This window comes from Zerene cesonia, chromosome 18 (genome assembly GCF_012273895.1).
Source record: "Zerene cesonia ecotype Mississippi chromosome 18, Zerene_cesonia_1.1, whole genome shotgun sequence".
NCBI classification, from domain to species: domain Eukaryota; kingdom Metazoa; phylum Arthropoda; class Insecta; order Lepidoptera; family Pieridae; genus Zerene; species Zerene cesonia.
This window is the reverse complement of record NC_052119.1, coordinates 6779159-6799822: the sequence shown is the minus strand read 5'-3', so window position 1 is coordinate 6799822 and position 20664 is coordinate 6779159. Positions and strand designations below refer to the sequence as shown.

At 33.4% G+C, this 20664-nt stretch overlaps 2 protein-coding genes across 3 annotated transcripts; one reads left to right on the top strand and one right to left on the bottom strand.

Moving 5' to 3' along the window:
• The first annotated feature begins 373 nt into the window (after positions 1 to 373).
• Positions 374 to 5303, top strand: LOC119833964 (cell division cycle protein 20 homolog). The gene is made up of 10 exons (XM_038358221.1): positions 374 to 940; positions 1019 to 1125; positions 1246 to 1416; positions 2022 to 2115; positions 2371 to 2600; positions 2841 to 2987; positions 3290 to 3417; positions 3658 to 3805; positions 3988 to 4187; positions 4701 to 5303. Exons 1-10 carry the CDS (start codon positions 640 to 642, stop codon positions 4798 to 4800), a joined length of 1626 nt encoding a protein of 541 aa, XP_038214149.1. The 5' UTR covers positions 374 to 639; the 3' UTR covers positions 4801 to 5303.
• Positions 5304 to 6043: 740 nt separating this feature from the next.
• On the bottom strand, positions 6044 to 19804 carry LOC119834127. 2 transcript variants are annotated; one of them, XM_038358418.1, is made up of 16 exons: positions 19676 to 19804; positions 19211 to 19450; positions 16542 to 17625; positions 16322 to 16452; positions 15105 to 15386; positions 14601 to 14791; positions 13372 to 13509; positions 12482 to 12716; positions 11012 to 11229; positions 10585 to 10779; positions 9987 to 10211; positions 9700 to 9767; positions 9373 to 9499; positions 9210 to 9242; positions 8303 to 8517; positions 6044 to 7843 (listed from the first exon to the last, which is right to left on the bottom strand). In XM_038358418.1, the coding sequence occupies exons 3-16, from the start codon at positions 17576 to 17578 to the stop codon at positions 7441 to 7443; spliced, it is 3498 nt and encodes a 1165-aa protein (XP_038214346.1). In that variant the 5' UTR covers positions 17579 to 17625; positions 19211 to 19450; positions 19676 to 19804; the 3' UTR covers positions 6044 to 7440. The 2 variants fall into 2 exon arrangements, with proteins under 2 accessions (XP_038214346.1, XP_038214347.1); XM_038358419.1 differs by lacking the exon at positions 9210 to 9242.
• Between the last annotated feature and the right edge of the window lie 860 nt (positions 19805 to 20664).

Sequence of the window (20664 nt, the reverse complement as noted above, 5' to 3'; positions counted from 1 at the left end):
GTGGCATGCCACTATTTCACGCCGGTTTTCTGTGGTGGTGTGGTACTTCCCCGGTGCGAGCTGGCCCAATTCGTGCCGGAGCGTGCTCGACTCCCACAATAAAGAATATTGTCTCTACCTACGCAAAACAAACTCCCAAGTCCCAATAGGTACAGCGACGATACAGGGATGGTAGATAAGTAAATAATTATACTTTAAATATATCACATAAATATTCATGTATCGATTGCAAATAACGAAAAGGTAGATATCTATATTCCATAATATTTACGTATTACCTAATACAAAAAATGACATGTTAAAATAAATACATTTTATTAAGATGGCAATAGCACTGATTTGGTTTGAATTTGAAATTCTAACGGTTTTAAACAATCGTCATCTACTCTTTGATCGTCAAGGAGATCAAAAGAGATGCACAAATAGCGCGTTTAGAAAAAGCTTGTGCATTGATTGAATAATTTAATTAGTAAGAAAATACTGTGTGTGTTTTATAAACAATTTCTAATGTTTTAGTAGTTTAAATTAAAGAAAAGCATTTTATATGCTTTTTGTATTCGTTGTGACCATTGTATACTTGTGCATAATATAGTTTACGTGTAACAATTATCATTAATCGCTAAACAAAAATAAGCAGAAATGGCTCAGTTTAATTATCTCAATGAAATTAATAGTTTAGCGACAATTGACGGCCCAATTACTCGTGGACCTGTCCAACGATGGGTAAAAAAATCGGGTAATGAAAACATTAATCCTGTTCTAAGTACTTCTTTCAAGAACAATACGAACGTGAACATAAGTTCATGTAACCAATCGATGCAGAAACTGTCTATTTCTGCAAATCAAAGCTGCAATAATAGTATCCTTTCAAGCAATAAAACGCCTACAAGGAGTGAAAATAGAAAAAGTAAGAAGTCGCCTTCAAAAAATAAGTCACCAGGTAAAAAATGTCTCTCTCAACTTAGTAAAATTCTCCTTGTTATTATAAAGATTTCAAATATATAATTTCGTTTTTTAGGCCGATCCACAACACCTACTCCTAATAAAGCATCAAAGACACCAAACAAAGCAGATAGATTTATACCATCCAGAAGTAACTCCAACTATGATTTATGCCACTATATGGTAAGATAAACTTTTCATTGTTTAATCTCAGAACTATAGAATTTAACTAACTTACAAAATTAAATGAAGCTGCAACTTACTAATTTATTTCCTATCTATTCTTTTTTTTCTATAAATAAGATGAATCGCGATGAAGAGAAGAATTCTGAGTCAAATGCTCAATCAACAACTGTGGAAAGTATTGGCCGAGCACTAAATGACACAGAGCCTGGCAGGCTCTTACAGTACACATGCAAGGCCCCTGCAGCCCCTGAAGGCTATCAAAACAGACTACGAGTTGTCTACTCCCAGGTAACTTAATAATTATGATGGAGAGCTTTTGCCTGTTTCATCTACATGGTCAAAGGAAATTTAATGTATCACCTCCATAACAAGTATTACCACCACATACTAGCCACACCACACCTACACCACAATCTACCTATCTCCAACTCTGAAGCTATACCACAAAATCACAACATTGCTATGTGAAATCTTACTAAAACTTCATCATCATCATCATTAGCAGCCCATACATGTTCCTACTGCTGGGACATAGGCCTCCCATGAGAGTTCAGGCCATAATCCACTACATTGGCCAAGTGTTTGAAAAATGTTGCATGTTGTTGAACTTTTGATTCTTGAACATGATGGTTTCCTGACATTGTTTTCTTTCACCACTTTTAAGCAGTGTGATGTTATCCGCCTACGCAATATAAATTGGAAAATAAATTTATTTTTTGCATGCTCGCCTGGTCTCAAACCCTTGACTTATCAATTTTAAGTCCGAGATCCTCACTGCCAAACCACCAGTCAGTTGAAATTTACCGCCATCGAAAATAAATTGATAATATACTTTGTAATACCATGAAATTTTAATATTTATATATGAATTTAATTATTTTGGTAATTTACAGGCTAAGGTTCCATCGACAGTAAAAAATACGACTAGATATATTCCTCAACTCCCAGACAGGATACTTGATGCCCCTGATATTATTGATGATTATTGTAAGTCTTAAATATAAACTGAATCTCCTAATTAATTTTGTTATACATAATTACTGTATACTTTACCTTCATAGTGAATGCAGGCAAAGAGTTTCCATAGATTCATTTATGGATTATTTTTAATATTTGTGAGCATATATAGGTTTCCTTTTCAAATGGCTCTAACTATCTTTTAAATATAAATGTGAAATTGAATTGAATTTTGTTTGCCTTCATGCACTGTATTAGTTATATTAAAATTGCTAAATATTCCAGATTTAAACTTAGTTGACTGGAGTGCATCAAATATCTTAGCTGTGGCATTAAATAATGCGGTGTACTTATGGAATGCTGGTACTGGACAAATTGAAGAATTGTTAACATTGGAGGGTTCAAATACTGTGTCATCGGTGGCCTGGGTGCAGGGTGGTGGTTCACATTTGGCTGTTGGCACTTCATCTTCCACAGTTCAGTTGTGGGATTGTGAGAAAATGAAGAAGTTGAGGGTAAGTTGTTAATTATTAAAACTATGAAATGAAATGAAATGAAAATGAAATAATATTGGTATAGGGTATTGTGCAGTGAATTAAAGATCTTTAATAACGGACTATATGTTATATGAATTTTGTATTAAAAATATCAATATCTTTTAATTCACCTGAAAAAATGTTTATTTTACTTTTATGTGGGTAGTTTTATAATTTACTGATATGAAATTCAGTCTTATTATTTATACATGTATACAGGTAATGGATGGGCACACTGGGCGTGTGTCATCGCTAGCTTGGAACTTGTATGTTGTGTCGAGTGGGGCCCGGGATGGCAAGATCGTGCACCACGACGTGAGGCAACCGAAACATGACGTCGCTTCTATCCAAGCTCACTCATTTGAGGTTAGTGATTAAATGATTGGGTTTTGGGTAGAGATTGGGTGAGTGTGGGTGGGGAGAGATGATGGATATTGGGTTTTAAAAAAAATAGGATGACATATAAGTAATATAGAATATAGATAATGGTACGTATAGCTGGGGAAAGTGACTTGTATATGCTCCTTGCATAAAGGTATTTTATTTCAAGCCAAGTATCTTGCAGGTCACATACAGTGACAGTATTTTATTCCACTAGATGAATAGTGTGATTAGAAGCTAGATCCATGGTTGGTAACTAATTTGTAATTTGATGCTTCAAATTACAGGTGTGTGGTCTAAAATGGTCTCCTGATGGTAAATACCTCGCATCAGGTGGCAATGACAACCTCTTGAACATCTGGCCAATTGAACAAGGACAGCACTATTCACAGCCGCAATATTTATACTCATTCAAGTAAGTTTTTGTATAAATATTCATATCGGACAAAACTCGTATGTCTTTAAAATTAATTTAACGCATTCTTAACGCGCGTCAGAGCGCTGGTACCGCGTAGTGACGCCGAATTTAAGGGAGGAGTTCTTTTATCAAAATCATATTAAGTTTTGTCAATTTAATGTTGTTTACCAAACAGACAAACTAATTATGTGTAATGTTCCTATTTACTTTAAAATAAAATGGCACATAAAATTGCAGTCAGCACCAAGCAGCAGTGAAGGGTCTGGCATGGTGTCCTTGGAACAATGGTTTGTTGGCCTCTGGCGGTGGAACCGCTGACCGTACATTACGTATCTGGAATGTTAAGACTGGAACTAATCTGGCAACAGTTGATACCAAGTCGCAGGTATACTTGATATTTATATGTTGCATTTGTAGTTATTTAAATTCTTTGAAGGTGTCTGAATGTGAATTGAACATAGCTTTAACTTAAGGCAAGAAAAAAAAATGCCTGACCGTCTGTATTCTGTTCACATTCACCAAGAAGTGGGTAATTGTAACGAGTGTGCGGTTGTTGTGTGGCGGCAGGTGTGCTCGGTGGTGTGGAGCACGCACTACAAGGAGCTGGTGACGGGGCACGGGTACGCGCACAACCAGCTGGTGCTGTGGCGCTACCCGACGCTGGCGCGCGTGGCCGAGCTGGACGGGCACGTGGCGCGCGTGCTGCACCTGGCGCTGTCGCCCGACGGCACCACCGTGCTGTCCGCCGGCGCCGACGAGACGCTGCGGTGCGTGCACGCTTCTACGCGTTTATACGCACACCTACACTAATCTATCATTTTATACTAATATTACAAAGCTGAAGAGTTTTTCTTTGTTTGAACGCTCTAATTTCAGGAACTACTTGTCCGATTTGAAAAATTCATTCAGTTAAATTTTTAGTTTTATAGCATTGAAATGCTTTATAAATGAGAAAATGTGATCAATTTTTTTTTCTATTCTTTCAAAATTTCTTAAATACTTCCAGTTTTAGAAAGCACAGGAGCGTCCACAGATATATAAACAAACACCGGCCAACCTAGAAAACGCGTCTTCGTTTTGCAGAGACTTAATCAAAGCACTCTTCTGAATCGTATATCTTCATTGTTCTGCCTAATACTCTTTATATTGCAAAATTTCATAATAACTTATACAAACTAGTTAATATATTAAATATTACAATAGTATCAGTGCTCTCTATGATGTGGTTGTTGGACCGTTGTTAATAATCATTCATAAACTTAAAAAAATACACTTTTCAGATTGTGGAAGTGCTTCATGCTTGATCCTTCAAAGAAGAAAGAGGCGACCGAATCGAAAGCGGCGAAATCACTGCTAAATATGAATTCGTTGATTAGATAATACAAATAACATGTTAAATGAATTTACGCGACTGAAATCATGTGATATAGGATTTAATTGTATTATTCGGTCTGATTTACTTTTAATTTCGGTAATTATTGACTATTTTACTGACGTTAATTTTTTATCATAAAATTATTTTTATGACTGGCTTACTGTACTGCGTGATTATGTTTTAATAATACTGCTCCCATCGGTAATTTTAAGTTTTTATAACGCATTGTTGTATATTTTATCTGCATAACTTGCTACGAAATATATTTTCGATGCTTTAATTTTCGACATTACAAGTAGAAGTTGAGGTCGTAAAATGTATTACGAAGTTTATTGATATAAGTCTAAATTACGGTTTTTCCACTTCCTCTATGAAGTTGCTGTTTTCTCTCTTAAACATTTCATTACCTCGGCTTCTTTGGTTTTACGATTTTCCACCTGGTTATTTATGAATATTGTATGAAGTATTGTGTATAAGAATATTTTGATTACTGTGTTATTTTTCAATTAAATAAAGAATACAATGTATATATTGTTTTTGTTTATAACCTGATTAAATGGTGATAAAAATGTATGGATAAAATCCTTTTACGTGGCCATCAAGGAAGTCTAGGCTAATCAAATTCAAACAAAAAAATGATTATGTATGCAAGTCCCGTCTAGATTGATTTAAAATATTCGGTATCAGCTTATGATTCGAACATTAGGCTTAACCTTACAGCATTATGTGTCGACCTTTGCTTATAGCTTGCCTGTGTTCATGGCAATAATTAATTTCAATTGATTTTATTTTCAACAGTTCAATTTCAATAACCTTTTAACACATGCTTTTTACGAATTTAATGAAAAGGCACTAATTTAAAATAAATTAGAATAAAATACAAGGGACATAAAATTCTTTGCTTCTTAAAGAAAACTATAAAGGTCTCCAAAACTTAATTGCCACATTACAAAAGCTGGCAGATCATAACACGTTTTTGAAAAGTAGTTTTCAAGGCTCACTTGACCAAAACTCATTCTATTGGGCATGCTAGTGCAATTCAATCTCTTTCTTGTTCAACTGGAAAGTGCGCTGCTAAGGTCCAGGTTAAGGTTTTTGTTATAGGAAATGATATTAGCTTATGACAAATATACATATACATTACAAACTCGAACTTACTTAATATGTTGTCATGTCAATTTAAATAACATAACGCCAAAAAAGCATAATTTGCTGGAATACCTTTATCTTTAGAAATAAAAGACAAAATAGGTAAAAAAACATTTATTCACTAAGTACATTGTAAATAGGTATGGAATGTAAAAATAAAAGACAAAAAAAACATACGTGCGTAGTAACCGTGCGCTAATTCTTAAGTATAGAGGTGGTTAAAATGCAAAAAATTCTAACGAATTGTTAGTGGAAGCAGTAACGTGACTAGAGCTAGGAGCATATTGAGACGCACAATTATTTTAGCTTTACGTAAATGCAAGGAAGGAACCAAGAACACAAGAACAATTTAAGAGTATCAATATATTATTGCTTTATTAAATTCATAACATTGATTAGTAAAATTTTAATAGCTAAGTAGATAGTCATGTTGAAAGGATATTCGCGCCAAAATAAGAATAAAGCCTCGCTTATTTTTGACAATGTAGTAATTAAATGAAATGCGCTGTACGTTGTTATAAAAGACACAATATTATGTCCTTTTTATTTTAATGATGCAAAATCAAATGATGACAATTTTTAAATGGCAGTGATAACATGTATACCTATTAAGATACTATATCTAATTATTGTACTTAACGTATGTTCTCGTTATAAAGTACATGTAACTAACAATTATAAAATTCTTAATACTTTTCGAGTTACAACTAAACATTAAAGAGCAGTTAGACCTTACTAAAAATGTAAAAATATATGTATTCTTATTATTCAAATTAAAGTACTGTTGATTATGCTGGAGCATATTAAAACTTAATGATAAAATTTTAAATAACTTTTTGTAGGAATTGTATTCATTAAGGGATAATAATTATACTATACCGATAAAATCTTAATCTAAAATTTATAAGCTCTGATTTATTATCTCTGTTTTATATAATTTTCATTTTAATTTAATAAAAATAAAAAAATAATATGGCTCATTGTGCAAATTAAATACGCACTTTTTAGTGGAATTTTTGAGATTCTCTCTGATCGCAATCATAATACTCCCAAAATTAAAAAATGCAACTATGAACTATCGTTAATAAAACAAATATAACGTTTAAAGCAAATGCTTAATTATACATTAAAATTAAAATAAGACCATAATTATTCGATAGTAAATTAAATAATAATAAAATCAGTTCAAATTAATAATGTGATTTCAAAATATGTGATGTAAGTACACAAGTAAAGTAAAACCTACAACAATAAATTCATAAAGCGACAAATCTAAAAAATCTTTGTTTCCATCAACTCACACTAGCAAAATCTAAAACAATAAACGTTATTACATTTCTCTATGTATGTACTAAAAGCTATGTTACATACGTAATAATAAAATTTTAAATGCAACAGCGGAACATTTTTGCAACAACTAAAAAACATCATCGGAATGTAAATTGTGATAAATGTGATGCAAAATTTAAGTTTTCGATGAATTTCTGTTAAGGCGGTTATATCACAGAGGCGATGCTTCTCGCGTGCGCGCCTTCCAACATGGCGGACATGGCGACCGTGTTCGATATCGGCTCGGCGTCTCGCACCAAATGCTCGTGGCTCGTCGTCAGCGCGCTGTTTATTCCATATTTGAAACTCCTCCGCAAACTCGACCGGATGCTCTTAGCCGAATCGCTCTTCCGGACAAAGGAACGCCGCAGGAAATCCCGCGTGAGTGTGAGCGAGTGAGAAGATGTGGGCCTGTGTGTGTCTGTCTCGTCTGTGATTGTGATGGAGGGCGCCGCGAATGTTCCAGAATATTCTGGCGGCTGCGTTTCCGGTTGGCGGTCGACGCTCTCGCTTAGCGTTATTGGTAGTTGGGCCGTCTCTTCCGATTGTTCTACACGTTGTGATGTTATCCTGTTCATATGGAAGGAAATAATTTTAGCGTTATATGGTTTTTGTACCAAATAGCGGCTTAAATTATTTCATTTTAGTGATTTTTGATAATTACTTCTGATAAAAGGTGATGATGAACTAATTTATAGACTTAAAAAAATGATAAATCTACAGGCCGGGGAATAGAATAATTTTAACAACTATACAGATGTCACTATATTTATTACATTTATAAGTCTAATTTAATTTTAATTTGTTAAATGCCATAGTTCATGTGAGTGGAACACAATATAGTCCACTATTTGATGCAACACATTCTAGTTTCTAACATATTTCTCCAAATCTCTTTCGGAAAATGTATTTTAGTTCCACTGCAGCCTATATTTTTAGTCTCTTGCACCCTCGCACACATACACAATGCACACGCACGCACGCACGCACGCACGCACGCACGCACACGCACACGCGCACGCCACTCACCGTCGCAGCGTGCGGAAGCTTCTGCGCAGAGTGTTGAGCAGGCGGGCACCGGTGGCGGTGCTGTAGGAGGGCGGCGGAGTGTACTTGGGCGGCGGGTCGGGCGGCGCGGGCGGCTGGCGCGCCGCCGCGCCCGCCGCCGGGCCCGGCGCCGGCCCGCCCACCGGCGGCGACTCGTGCGCCGCGCCCATCCGCGGCCGGTACAGGTTTTGGAAGCGCTGAGGGGCGGTGTTCGATTGGTAACTTATAATAGTTGTATGGTAAAAGAATATTAACGTGGTCCTAAAAAATCATATTTTTATAGTTCTTTTTTCAATGTTCTTTTTACCGTTAATAGCAAAGTAGGTTGACGTTTTTGTATTTTGAATTTTTGACAAAGTACTACTATTTTAAAAAGGGATATTAGTAGCCAGAGTTACAAAAACGAACTAGTAAAACATTGCACCTATCATAAAAATAATACGAATATTTAATGATAAAGATTAAAAATCAATAATTAACGTTATATAGGATATGACTACATTCTATAAAACTCAAGTCCAACAGTGCAATTGTCTCGCCGGCTGTGCGATAAACTAAAAAAATATTAAAAAAGAACACCAGTACACCGAGAGATTTACGTGTGCTAATTTGATTACATAAAGTGTTAAATGTTGTAATATCAAGCCAAATGTGAGTCAATGTACAAAAAATGTATAAAAAAATATTTTCTTTTTCGACTGTACTATCATTATTACATTGCACTGTACTGTGCTGTAAATGACTGTACTGTATTGTTAATATATCAGACGAGGAAACAAATCCCACGATATCAATTATTATGCAATGTGAAAAGCCATCCTGTTAAATTTAACACAATATACAACTTATAATGAAAATTGCTGAAATACAAAGAAACATCAAGTCTTACCAACTCATCCATGCAATCACCGTAAGGATAGTCCTTGAAGCGTTAGATTATTGAAAAAAATTAAATAGATTAGCAGTGTTAGGGAAAAGAAAATAGAAGAGAAAGAGTAAAGCTTTTATTTGTATTACCGCAAATATGTTTACTTTTTTCACAAAAGCCTTACCTCGAGAATATCAGATGGCCCTTTAGTTAAGTGCCTCCAGGTTTGAACTAGCGCAGCAAAAGGCAACAACATAAGAGCTCCGATCTGCGCACACACAGCTGCCTGTCGACACCATATTGGCCAGTATCTGAAAATTATCGGACATTTAAATAACTCTAAATATGAAGGTTGATAAGAGTATTTACATTGAGTACATGCTGATTAAAAGCAAAATTGACCAAAAATTAGAACCAATTAAAGTTTAAAGAAAAGAAAGGAGGAAAAAATAAACAGTTACGGTTGACGAAATTATTATAATAGGTATATTGTATAAAATATTTATCTTACCCCGCAGGTTTTCTCCAAGTATACAATTGACGTTGATGGCCGACACGGAAGTCCATTACGCAAATTGCCTACAAATGGAATGAGAAATATTGAAATATAAGTGAAATATGATTTTTGCGATTGCGCTAGTGTTACGTTAAATTATTTAGATGATGGTAAACGATCAACACCGCCCATGAATATTTGCAGAGGTAGCGCCTCTGAGAATGCGGTATCGATTTATAAGTGGTAAGGGAAAAAGAAAGGCTTGAGTGGGCCAGTGGGCGAGTGGGCGGCGCACTACTCACACAGAGCGAGACGGGCAGCACCACGGTCCAGGTGAAGCTGAGCAGCGCGGCGAGCGCGGCGGCGAGCCGGCAGCCGGGCCCGTACAGCGCGCCCACCACGCCGTCGGGCGAGTAGGGCCGGCCGCGCACCGCGAACACGCCCACGGTCAGCGCCACGTGCACGGCGCACTGCCACCACGCGCCCACCCACACGTAGTCCACGAAGTGCACCACGCGGATCCCCGCCTGCCGGCGCGCATGCGCACATGACACGTGTCATCACATTCACATACAGATAGGTGTAAGGAAAGGGGAGGAAATAGTTAAAATGTGTACGATCTTACATTAGGTAGATATAATTTTATTAATTTTTATTTTATTTGCTTTGAGCGTAATCCCCCACAACCAACTGTCCACTTTATCGGCATTTATAGTAGTAGGTAAGACCAAGACATCTACTTATATTACAAAAATATTAGGCAGACTTGTGGCTAGAGAAAAAAAAATACAAATACAAATTACACTTAATGAAAAAAAGGGTAAAATCTTTTTTTAATATCAAAAATATTTTAATGAATGAATTTTTTTATAATAAAAAACAATAAGACAATCTACTTACATCAGTAGACAACAACAATCCCATGGCAAGTCCAAACACACAACTGAAGAATGTAATAGTTGTCTCCCATATCCTGAGAACTTCGAAATTTATGGCCATTATGCCGGTGATCACACAGTGCCATATGGCCAACTGCTGGGCCAACCCAAACATTATTAGGATGAAGTAGAATATCACTGCCCATGCTGGTGATAGCTGTAATATTAATTTAAAAATTTAAATTTCAAATAACAAAAAATAGATAAACAAGAATCGAGTTAATTTCAAGCCCTTTTTATGGAAAATATAATAAATTTTTGCATAAATTGGCAACCCTAAAAACATATTTTTTAATATGGACAAACAAAACTTTTCAATATTTTTCACTGTTATATTGTTTATTGCATTATTAATGATAACTATTATCGTATAATAGTATCCCACTTACCACATTAGAAGGCAGAACAGCCAGAGTCGCAGGAACTATCTGTGTGGCCAACTGCAGGGGTTGCCAGCCGCTGAACGTTTTAGCGGCGTTGCCAGTCGGCCACACGGACACTCCCACTAAACTACCGTATTGTCCCATATATCGAACAGGTGTAGACACTGTGTTGCCAGGCATCGGCTCCGATGTAGGCCATAAGAATTGGGATGATTTTATTGTTTCTGAAAAAAGTTTTTTTTTTATAGTAGTTTTATGATAAAGTAAGACTTGTGACGATGTGAACACAATATATGTTCTAGTCCTGCCCAGGTTAAATTAGATTGAAAAACAAAAAAAAAATGATAATAAATAGGTCAACATTATTCAGAAATAAAGTAGAGTGCAGCCGCTGTGCAGAAAGAATTTAAAAAGTCGATCATTTAAATAAAAGTTTCCTCTTATTAATAAAATAATTAATATTATACTAATACTAAATATATTAATATTATTGTAGATGATTTGGTGTATAATAAATGAGAATAATAAAAAACGGTTAACCCTTTCGTGTACTTAATAAATAAATATTGAGAATTGCTTTTTATGTAGTATATTATGACCACACCAAAGGTATAAAAAAACAATTAGACCTCTTTTTGACACGAAGCTTCATAACGTGTAAAATGTGTTGAAATATAATGAAAAAAAAATTGTTTTAATAAATGTATTTACTTATTTCCACTACCAGTAATATAGTCATTCTGTTCTACAAGTGCAATATTCACGAAACGTAACAATTTACATAACATAGACATTTATTTTCTAATGTCATTTAAATTATTATTTTATTCAATCGTTAATTTATCTATTACAAAATGCAAAGCAAGTGAACAATAAGTGATTAGTGGCGTTCGTGACAATGAGATGTTTTTGCAATGTTTAATATTTCATTCATTCGCACACTGGGTCGCACGATTTCTTTTTGTTTAGTTTGAGCATTGCTTTCAAATGTTATACAACAATACAGATTTTTTTAGTTAGAGCTACTGATAAAGTTTTCTAACTATATGTATATGTATATACTTATGTCCTAGTTTTGATTTGCTATAGTCAATTCCAAAGTAGAATAGGAAATTTATAAAAAAAATTCATCAACTTTGTTATAAGAACCAGTAAGCCAACAAAAAAAATCATTGACCTTATACAGGTATTATTACTATTCAGTCAACTTATCATTAGATCATTCTAAAACTAAGAGATAAGTTTGTTGTGAGTGTTATTTTCCACATTATTTAAATATGTAAGCCGAATGCATGTTTCCTTCTCCACACTCGTCCCAATCTATTCCTTCTCTCCAGTCGTCCTTCCTTTTCCCTTACCCCTTAAAAGTGAGTTACCCCTTAAAACTCTGTTCACGGACGGTGGTGATCACTTACCATCAAACGAACCACCAGCTCAGTTGCCCGCTATGACATAAAGAAAATAAAAAAAACTCACCGAAACTGCCCGGCATGTACACGTATCCGTTACGCCTCAGTATCTGCACGCACGTGTTGGCCAAGAACGCGGCCAGCAGCAGCACGGCGAACGTAAAGGCGACGACACACGCGCTCTCGCGCCGCAGCATCGCGCTGCTCCTGTGCTTCGCGTCCTTGTGCGCCGTGAGCTGCATTATACACGCGCCCAGCAGGCCCCACGTCAGGAACGTCTCTTGTACGGCCGCTGCCCAACTCTGGAACATTATGTTTTTTAATAATCTTTTGTGTATAGAAGGATTTAATGGAACAGTTATGTATTTAATAGCACAGAGAAAGTTATGGTACATAAATACAAATAACTAGTTTCCGCCCGTGACTTCGCTCGCATTGAATACTTTAGGCTTACTAATAATCTCCCAATTTTAAAACATTCTTCATTGGTACTCCGCTCCTATTGTCTTAGCGTGATAATAACCTGTAGCCTTCCTCAATAAATGGACTGTCTATCACTGAAAGAATTCTAATCGGACCAGCAGTTCCTGAGATTAGCGGCGTTCAATCAAACAAACTATCAAACGAACTCTTCAGCTTTTTAATATTAATATAGATTGGTACCAGATTTGCATCAAATTTAAATGTTAATCATAACAAATAGCGAGTGTCATGGTAGATAATTAAGTTTTAATTTAATCTGTGTTAAATCATAATATAATAATAAAAAAAATCATGTCATAATATTATAGTGAAATTATAGGAAGTCTCATCTTCATGGATATTATTTTTCTTAAAGTTCTATAACTTATTAATTTAAAATATATAAAAAAAATATGAGTTTTAGTTCCCTATGTTCCCAATTGCTAGATATTTAAAAAATCTAATAATACATTAAAAAAAAACAGTCATCCATACATTGCTATTAATGAAGAATTCACTCCATTCGGTTTCTGCAAAGATATTCGTCACGGTGTCATAAGGTATGAGAGTGAGTAGTTTTGTGCACAATATCAGTGTTCCGCATATTGGCAGAAATATCAACATGTAGACAGCCTGAAAAAATAATATATTTATACACTGTAAATAATATATAGTAGATATATAATTTAGTAACATTTAACATTTTAGTATGTAACAAATTAAAAGGCAATAGTTGTATAAAAGTTTGGTTGTTTTTTTTTTTCTTTATATATATAATCTTCCTCATTATTATAAATGGGTAAGTTTTTGACGTTAAATGAATGTATGTATGTATGTATGTTCTGTTTGTCACACGAAAAATCCTTAACAGATTTAGATGATGCTGTTATGAAGCGTATGTACCAAAATAACACGTAAGCTATAAAAATTCATACTAGTGCCTACGAGTTCGTAAGCGAGTTAAACCACAATACACAGAGTATAGTGTAAATGTATCATTTATGAGTCATGGGAATTATTTAAACTCCCAACTGTTCTATTACTCAGATTTTGAATGGAATAGTTTCATATTCATTACGACATACCGAGAAACATATTTCGATATGAGTGTTACCGTGACGTTTTAAAACAGCACTAATTCCAGCATGGGAATGTGATGGCGCTATGATAACCTATATAGCTCTGTCTCTTTCCCATTCTGGAATTACTACTGCTTTAACGCGTCACGGTACCACCATGTCAAATAAACTTATCATTAGATCAAGTTACGATTACATCAAAGTAAATTCTATTAGTATGCAACTCACAACATTTAACAGTCAAACATTGCGTTGGCATAATGACACAGTGTTAAAGACGGTATACTAAATGTGTTAACAGATAAATCTTCATGTCTGCATGTCAATGCAATACAAAGGGCAGACACAAAAACATTCATGAATATCTCATTGGTATTTATAAATCTTTTTCTGCCTGCACCCTTTTATAATAGCTATTGAATAAAATTTTCTAATCATTTTATTAAATTTATTCACAATATATATAATAAATTAATTATGTTACAACACCCGAATCATAAAAACAAAACAAATAAACAATTTTTCTAAGTTGGATTTAATTGTTTAGAATGAAAGTAATTTACTTCCAACGCTTAAATCTGAATTGCATCATTCCAAAATATTCCATTATTAATATACACATATGTCGAGATAATATTATCTTACCTTTCCATAAGACCGTAATCCCTTACTCAGCGAGACAAAAACAATCATCCACACAACGGCTAGATTGAAGGCCACTTGAAACTTAATTGATCCAAAGTTATTATTGTTCAAATTGCGCTGTAACACTTCCCCGTGGAAATACTGAGGTAGAGTCTCGTGTATTCTATTTGTACTATTTCTAAGCACAGGGTCTGCAATAATTAAAAATTATTATGAGTTTAATCAATATTGATTGTAATAATAATTATTCATAATTAATATATCAAGATATTATAAATGTATCAGGTATTGTTGGTAAGTTGGTATTATAAAAATTCAATTCCTGCCAAAAAACAGTTATTGCCATATTGTTTTTCATAATTTACATAATACTAGAAAAATTATCAAGAGGCTGAGCGATAATATGAGATAATAAGATTTGCATCCGTTTCACTGTATCAAAAGATTAAGATATGTCGTTGATATATCAAGCAAAGGTTATGCTAAAAATAAAACACATCTTACCATCGTAGCTAAAGTCATGTGGTAGTGCCCATTTATATTTATCATTTGCGGTAATAAATGAATCCCTGAAGTAAACGAATATCCAAGACAGTCCCATAATACTGTAAATGCCAATAACCGCTTGAATCAATAACAGAGTTATTCCGACACCTTGAAATATAGGTGATATCCTCCACATGTCTATAGGCCCCGCTTCCAGAACTTGCCCCAAACATAGATGCAATGTGAACAATGGTATTCCAATCACGAGAGATAGTATGAAGAATTGTACTATGAAGCTAGCTAAAAAAAAATTGTAATTTATGTAAAAATGTACTTTATTCACAGAAAAACTAAATTTTAGTTGCAATATTGATCGGAAAAATGCAGATATTCTAAATACATATAATTATTTACCATATATTATATTATAGTTACCGATGCATTTATTTTTAAGTGGACTGAAACCACAGATGCAAATATAAGTATAATTACTAACTATAATACTATTAGAATATCGTTATTACAGTTCAATTGGCATTTCCAAATACATTAATAGAAGTTATATGCGGTCACGAACTTATAAATATTGGTAATGGATACACAAAATTTATTGAATAAACCATTTGAAATATTTCGTTGTTTCGTGTTTTTAAAATATACTTAACAGGAAATGTAAATGTCTTTAAAGTCTACTGTACAAGTACTGTAAACTTAAAATATAGATTAATTAACATAATGCGTGTCACCTATCTGTCTGTTAGTTACATCCTGGATACAATTAAGATAAAATCATAAAAAGAACTATTCTATTTCCGTTAAATTTTCCATGATCTGATGAAACTTAGGTTTTCCTTATGTACATGTTCATTATTAATATTACTCATGGTAAAGTAGGTAAAGCATTTGAAAGAAAAAAAAAACACAAACAGAAAAAATCCATGTTATTAACCATCAATTATGTCAACCATTGTTTGTATGCAATAGTACATATTATGCACTCAGGATCACGTAAATATCCAAAGTGAAAGAAATATTAAAATAAGTTTAGTAATTCCTGAGATTAGCGCATTCACACAAACAAACTTTTCAACTTTACATTTTTATTAATGCTAATGATTATACATACATGTACATAGGTCATTTAACATTGCTTATGAATATTTTTAAGTTTTAAATGTCCTGTATATACAATTAGTAAATATACTCTATGTATGTGTATAACAAAATAGAATTACCTCCAAAATGAACACTGAACATAGCGAATCTGGAAATATTAAATATTCCCACGGTACAGCTTAGACATGCCAACATTGAACTCATACGATGCGGCCATACTCCAAATGGTGGTTCTTCATTATCGTCATTCCTAAAAAAAAATTTCATTTATAACAACTTTGAAGACATAATTTTTTATTTCAAAGATATAACTACTATAAAGGTAGAAAGAAACTTAACCTTTCATCAGTGCCAATAAAAGGACTTTGGTTTACTGGAGGTATGCCGTTCAGAGACTCGGTGGATGAACTTGACATGCTTGCACTCCTTGCTGTACTACGAGCAGTATTACGTCCAGTCCATTCCGCTGTAATTTCACTTTCGCCTGGTGATGGTAATGATAATGCTCTATTCATCAATAGTGTTCTACGTCCCACTATGAGAGGGCCTGACGCACTCTCCTGGCTAAGATTAGCAGCTGTGACTTGCAATTGTATTGGGGCACTTGTAGGTCGTAAGTTAACATGATGCTCTAAGAACAATATAACTGGCAACGTCAAAGCTTCTCCTGGTGGTTCTTGAGTAGAGATTGCGGGTAATAAAATCGGATCCAACCGTCTCATTGAATTTCGTAAATTATCATTTGTAGTGCTAACTCGTTCTAAAGTTGGGCTCGGTTGGCGGTTATTTTCTGAAAGATCTGAAGCGCTCTTTGATCGACCTAGTGTACTTAACTGTGGCTTAAGTACGGGATTTTCCTCTACTTCAGTTACCTCTGTCCTCTGCGTTGATGATTCACCAACGGAACATACAACTTGTGTATTATCGTCAAAGGAACTTGGTGATTCAGAATGTTCAGCAACATCTTCCCTTTCACCAATACATTCTTTAATTTTACATATGAGATCCTCTTCATCACTATCAAATGTTTTTGTACTATCATCGAGACAAGCCAGAAGTGACTTGTCCAACACCTCATCTAAATCATTCAAAATATCCATAAACTGGCATAGAGCTGTCGCTTGAAAATCTTCATCATTTGTGATGTTAGAAGTATGTGATGTGAAATTGGAATCAGACTTGTAGCATTCGGGTATATTTTTTTGTAAATCCTCTCTTAAATCTTCATCATCATCTGATTGTTTCTCTGTATCACTTGTTTGTTCACTAGTATCATAGCTTTCAAACACACTGCTTGATGCATCACTCTCAACACTACTGCTGGGTAAACTCTCTCTAGGCTCATATCTGCCTTCATCCATATTGACAATATCCATTTTTATACCCTGTTCTAAGTTATAGCCTGCATGTTCTGATGTAAGCCCTAAAAAAACATATGATCAATATTGCATATTGTATACATAAAAGCAAATACACTCAAACTGTAAAGAAAAGAATCTAACAATTTTTAATGGAAAATATACTCCGAAACTTAAACATTATGGCTTATGTTAGAAGCCTGAATGTTCTCATCTTGTATACAGAGCTAATTAAACTCATTAGTAGAACTATTGCTAACCATTTAGCTAACAAAACACTGTTTAATACACCAACTACAGATTATACACTATTGCATATATATTTAGAAATGTATTAAAAATAATAGAAAATTGCTTTGTCCCATTTTTTAAGAATTCCACAATTTAAAGATGCAATTTAATTTTTTATAAAAAAACATTTCTTCTACTTTTTTTTTTTATTGTTTGTAAACCATTTCATTATATGTATATCTAATCTTTCTTTGAGTCACCAATTCTATACTACATTATTTTTACTTTATTCCTATTACAGGGATTTTTATCTTAATGAATGTCATGATTAGTGATTACTACACATCTATCTATGTTTAAAATAAGAACAATAAAGAAAGAAAGAAAGTAATTTTTAAATAAAGAGTTAAAGCACAATAATTAATATATTTATTACTTTATTATAGACAAGTCTCAAAAATAAATTCAAATCCAACAAAGAAATACAAAGTTACAGATATCTAAACTTTGGAGTGGGAGAGTATTCTGTTCCTTCTCTCGTAACAAATTTTTGTATGAAGGTACTATGCATTACTTGCTTATGACATCAGATAGCAGACATGACAAGGCTATCTCCACCTAACAATGAACAATAAAACCCTTATAACTTTTATTATTGTTACTGTTAAAGATTTAATAAGGTTTTATTTTTATAAGTTTATATAAAAAAGAAATTTAAATAAATATATTACAATAAGCACATAATAATTAATTTTAAACTTGCTTATTTATCTATTTACTTATGAAATAATTTCTTCTTTTTTTATAATTGAGGCTGAAGCATTTTTCTTTATAAGATCAAACAGATTTATGACACAATTGTTATACCATTTTTCTTTTTAAGATTTTTTAATGTGATGATGATTTTTTTACTGACATTCAACCAAGCCCTTGCCAATTCATTGATGTTGGTTTTTTACTTAGACTAAGACTTTGGCTTAGTTATATTGAAATTGAGAGAGGTTAATAAATACTCATAATAGACCCTGAAAACATTGCAAATTGTTTTGATATAAATATTCAATAATTCAAATCATTAGCAGAATTATTTAATGATGTAGTGTTAAGGTCTCACATGTTATTAGAAGACGAAATGTTTCACAACACAATTCATATCTTCAGGGTCAAACTCAGTGGCCAATTCATGACTCATTAACATAACCATATTAAGAGCAAAAATTTATTTGAACGGGAAGTTTTAAATCCCTGATGATTTCTTTGGAATGCAATAATAATACAAGAAAAAAGAATAAAAATATAATTTATTTCAATTTATAGTAAGACTTTTAATTTCAAATTTCAAAATCTTCAGTCATATTTTAAGAAATAGTATTATTTTCTAAGTTAAGTATATTTATAAAAATACTCGCACACACTCACCTTATATAAACTTATTAGGCCTTTGAAGAAGTCTACAAAGGAATTCATTCAGTTGTATCATGCACATGGTTGATTCTCTACATTCTTTGGTCAGTCTGATATCATCCTCGTTATTTAATGACTGCAGTAATTAGTATATAATGTTTATAACGTTTTATCTTATCAATAATAACGGAATCGTAGAAAAGCATCAGCAATATGTCTAAACATTACTCTCGTTGTTGTTCACCATGCCAAGGACTAAAACACAAAATATTTATATACACTTCACTTTTAACATTTAATAAAAAAATATTTCAAATAAACTATGTATTTTTTGTTTAACAAACTACTAGTTTTTAAAAACACAGGAAAGCAGCAGTAACTTCACGATCACTTCATTAATTTATGCCACGCATCTTAAACACATCGCTTATTACATTTGTAACGATATTATTAGTTTAATTATATCATAATATACGATACCATTATTTAAGAAAATGCATGTGCCAAAAAGAAGAGCAGATAAATTCACATACTTTAATAATACAACAATGAACAAGGTTGACAAAGAATTAAAGATTCATCATTCAATAACTCAAAAATCTCAAGAACTGTCAATGTCAAGATAGAAGTCAGAAAATATGACGTTTAAATAATAAAGGCGGTGGTGCATTGCCATATTAGTTGTACAGTGGCTAGAAACGTAAAAAATAATATACTGGCCGTTTGCATAGGTGCTGTATCGGTAGGGCTATTATGAAAGAAAAAAATATTAAACTCCATTTACATAAATCTTCTTTCACCACATTTTATCGATAACTATACCTAGAGATTTCTTCGTCAATGGTTTGCTTTAATAATACTATTCAAATCCTAGCCTATGCTTTTTTACTCCAAATTTTATTAAAGTGAAAGTATGTATGGATGTACGTTCGTTATTATTTCACGCGAAACATACAGAACCAATATTGATTATATTTGGCAGTACAGCTGAAAATAACCACTTAGAATAACACAAAATCCTTATAAATACTTTGCATTTGTTTGTCATCTGGGGCTAAAACCACGTGGCACAGCTAGTGTAACTAGTTCGTAATGTGTGCAGGTATTAAAGTATTATATGTATGAGAATATACAGCTTCCGCTTACCGTAAATAGAATTTGTACTTTTTTTTTACTTTCTCATTTATTACTACAAAAAAAACCCTTTTAACATAAGCTAGGAAAAGCTGTTTCCTATGTCAAAAAACCTTTATAAAAAAACTAATTCGTTATAAGGCAAACCTACTAAATGATATTTTTTATTGGAAATTGCAAACACATTTAACACACACAAATAAAACTCACAATATTATGGACTTAAGATATAAACATTTTATAGTAAACCAAATAAAAATATCTTCTAGACTTTCTAAAGCACTTGGAATCATTCGCGTAGTAATGTTTGAATTCTTTTCTCAAACAGACGTGAA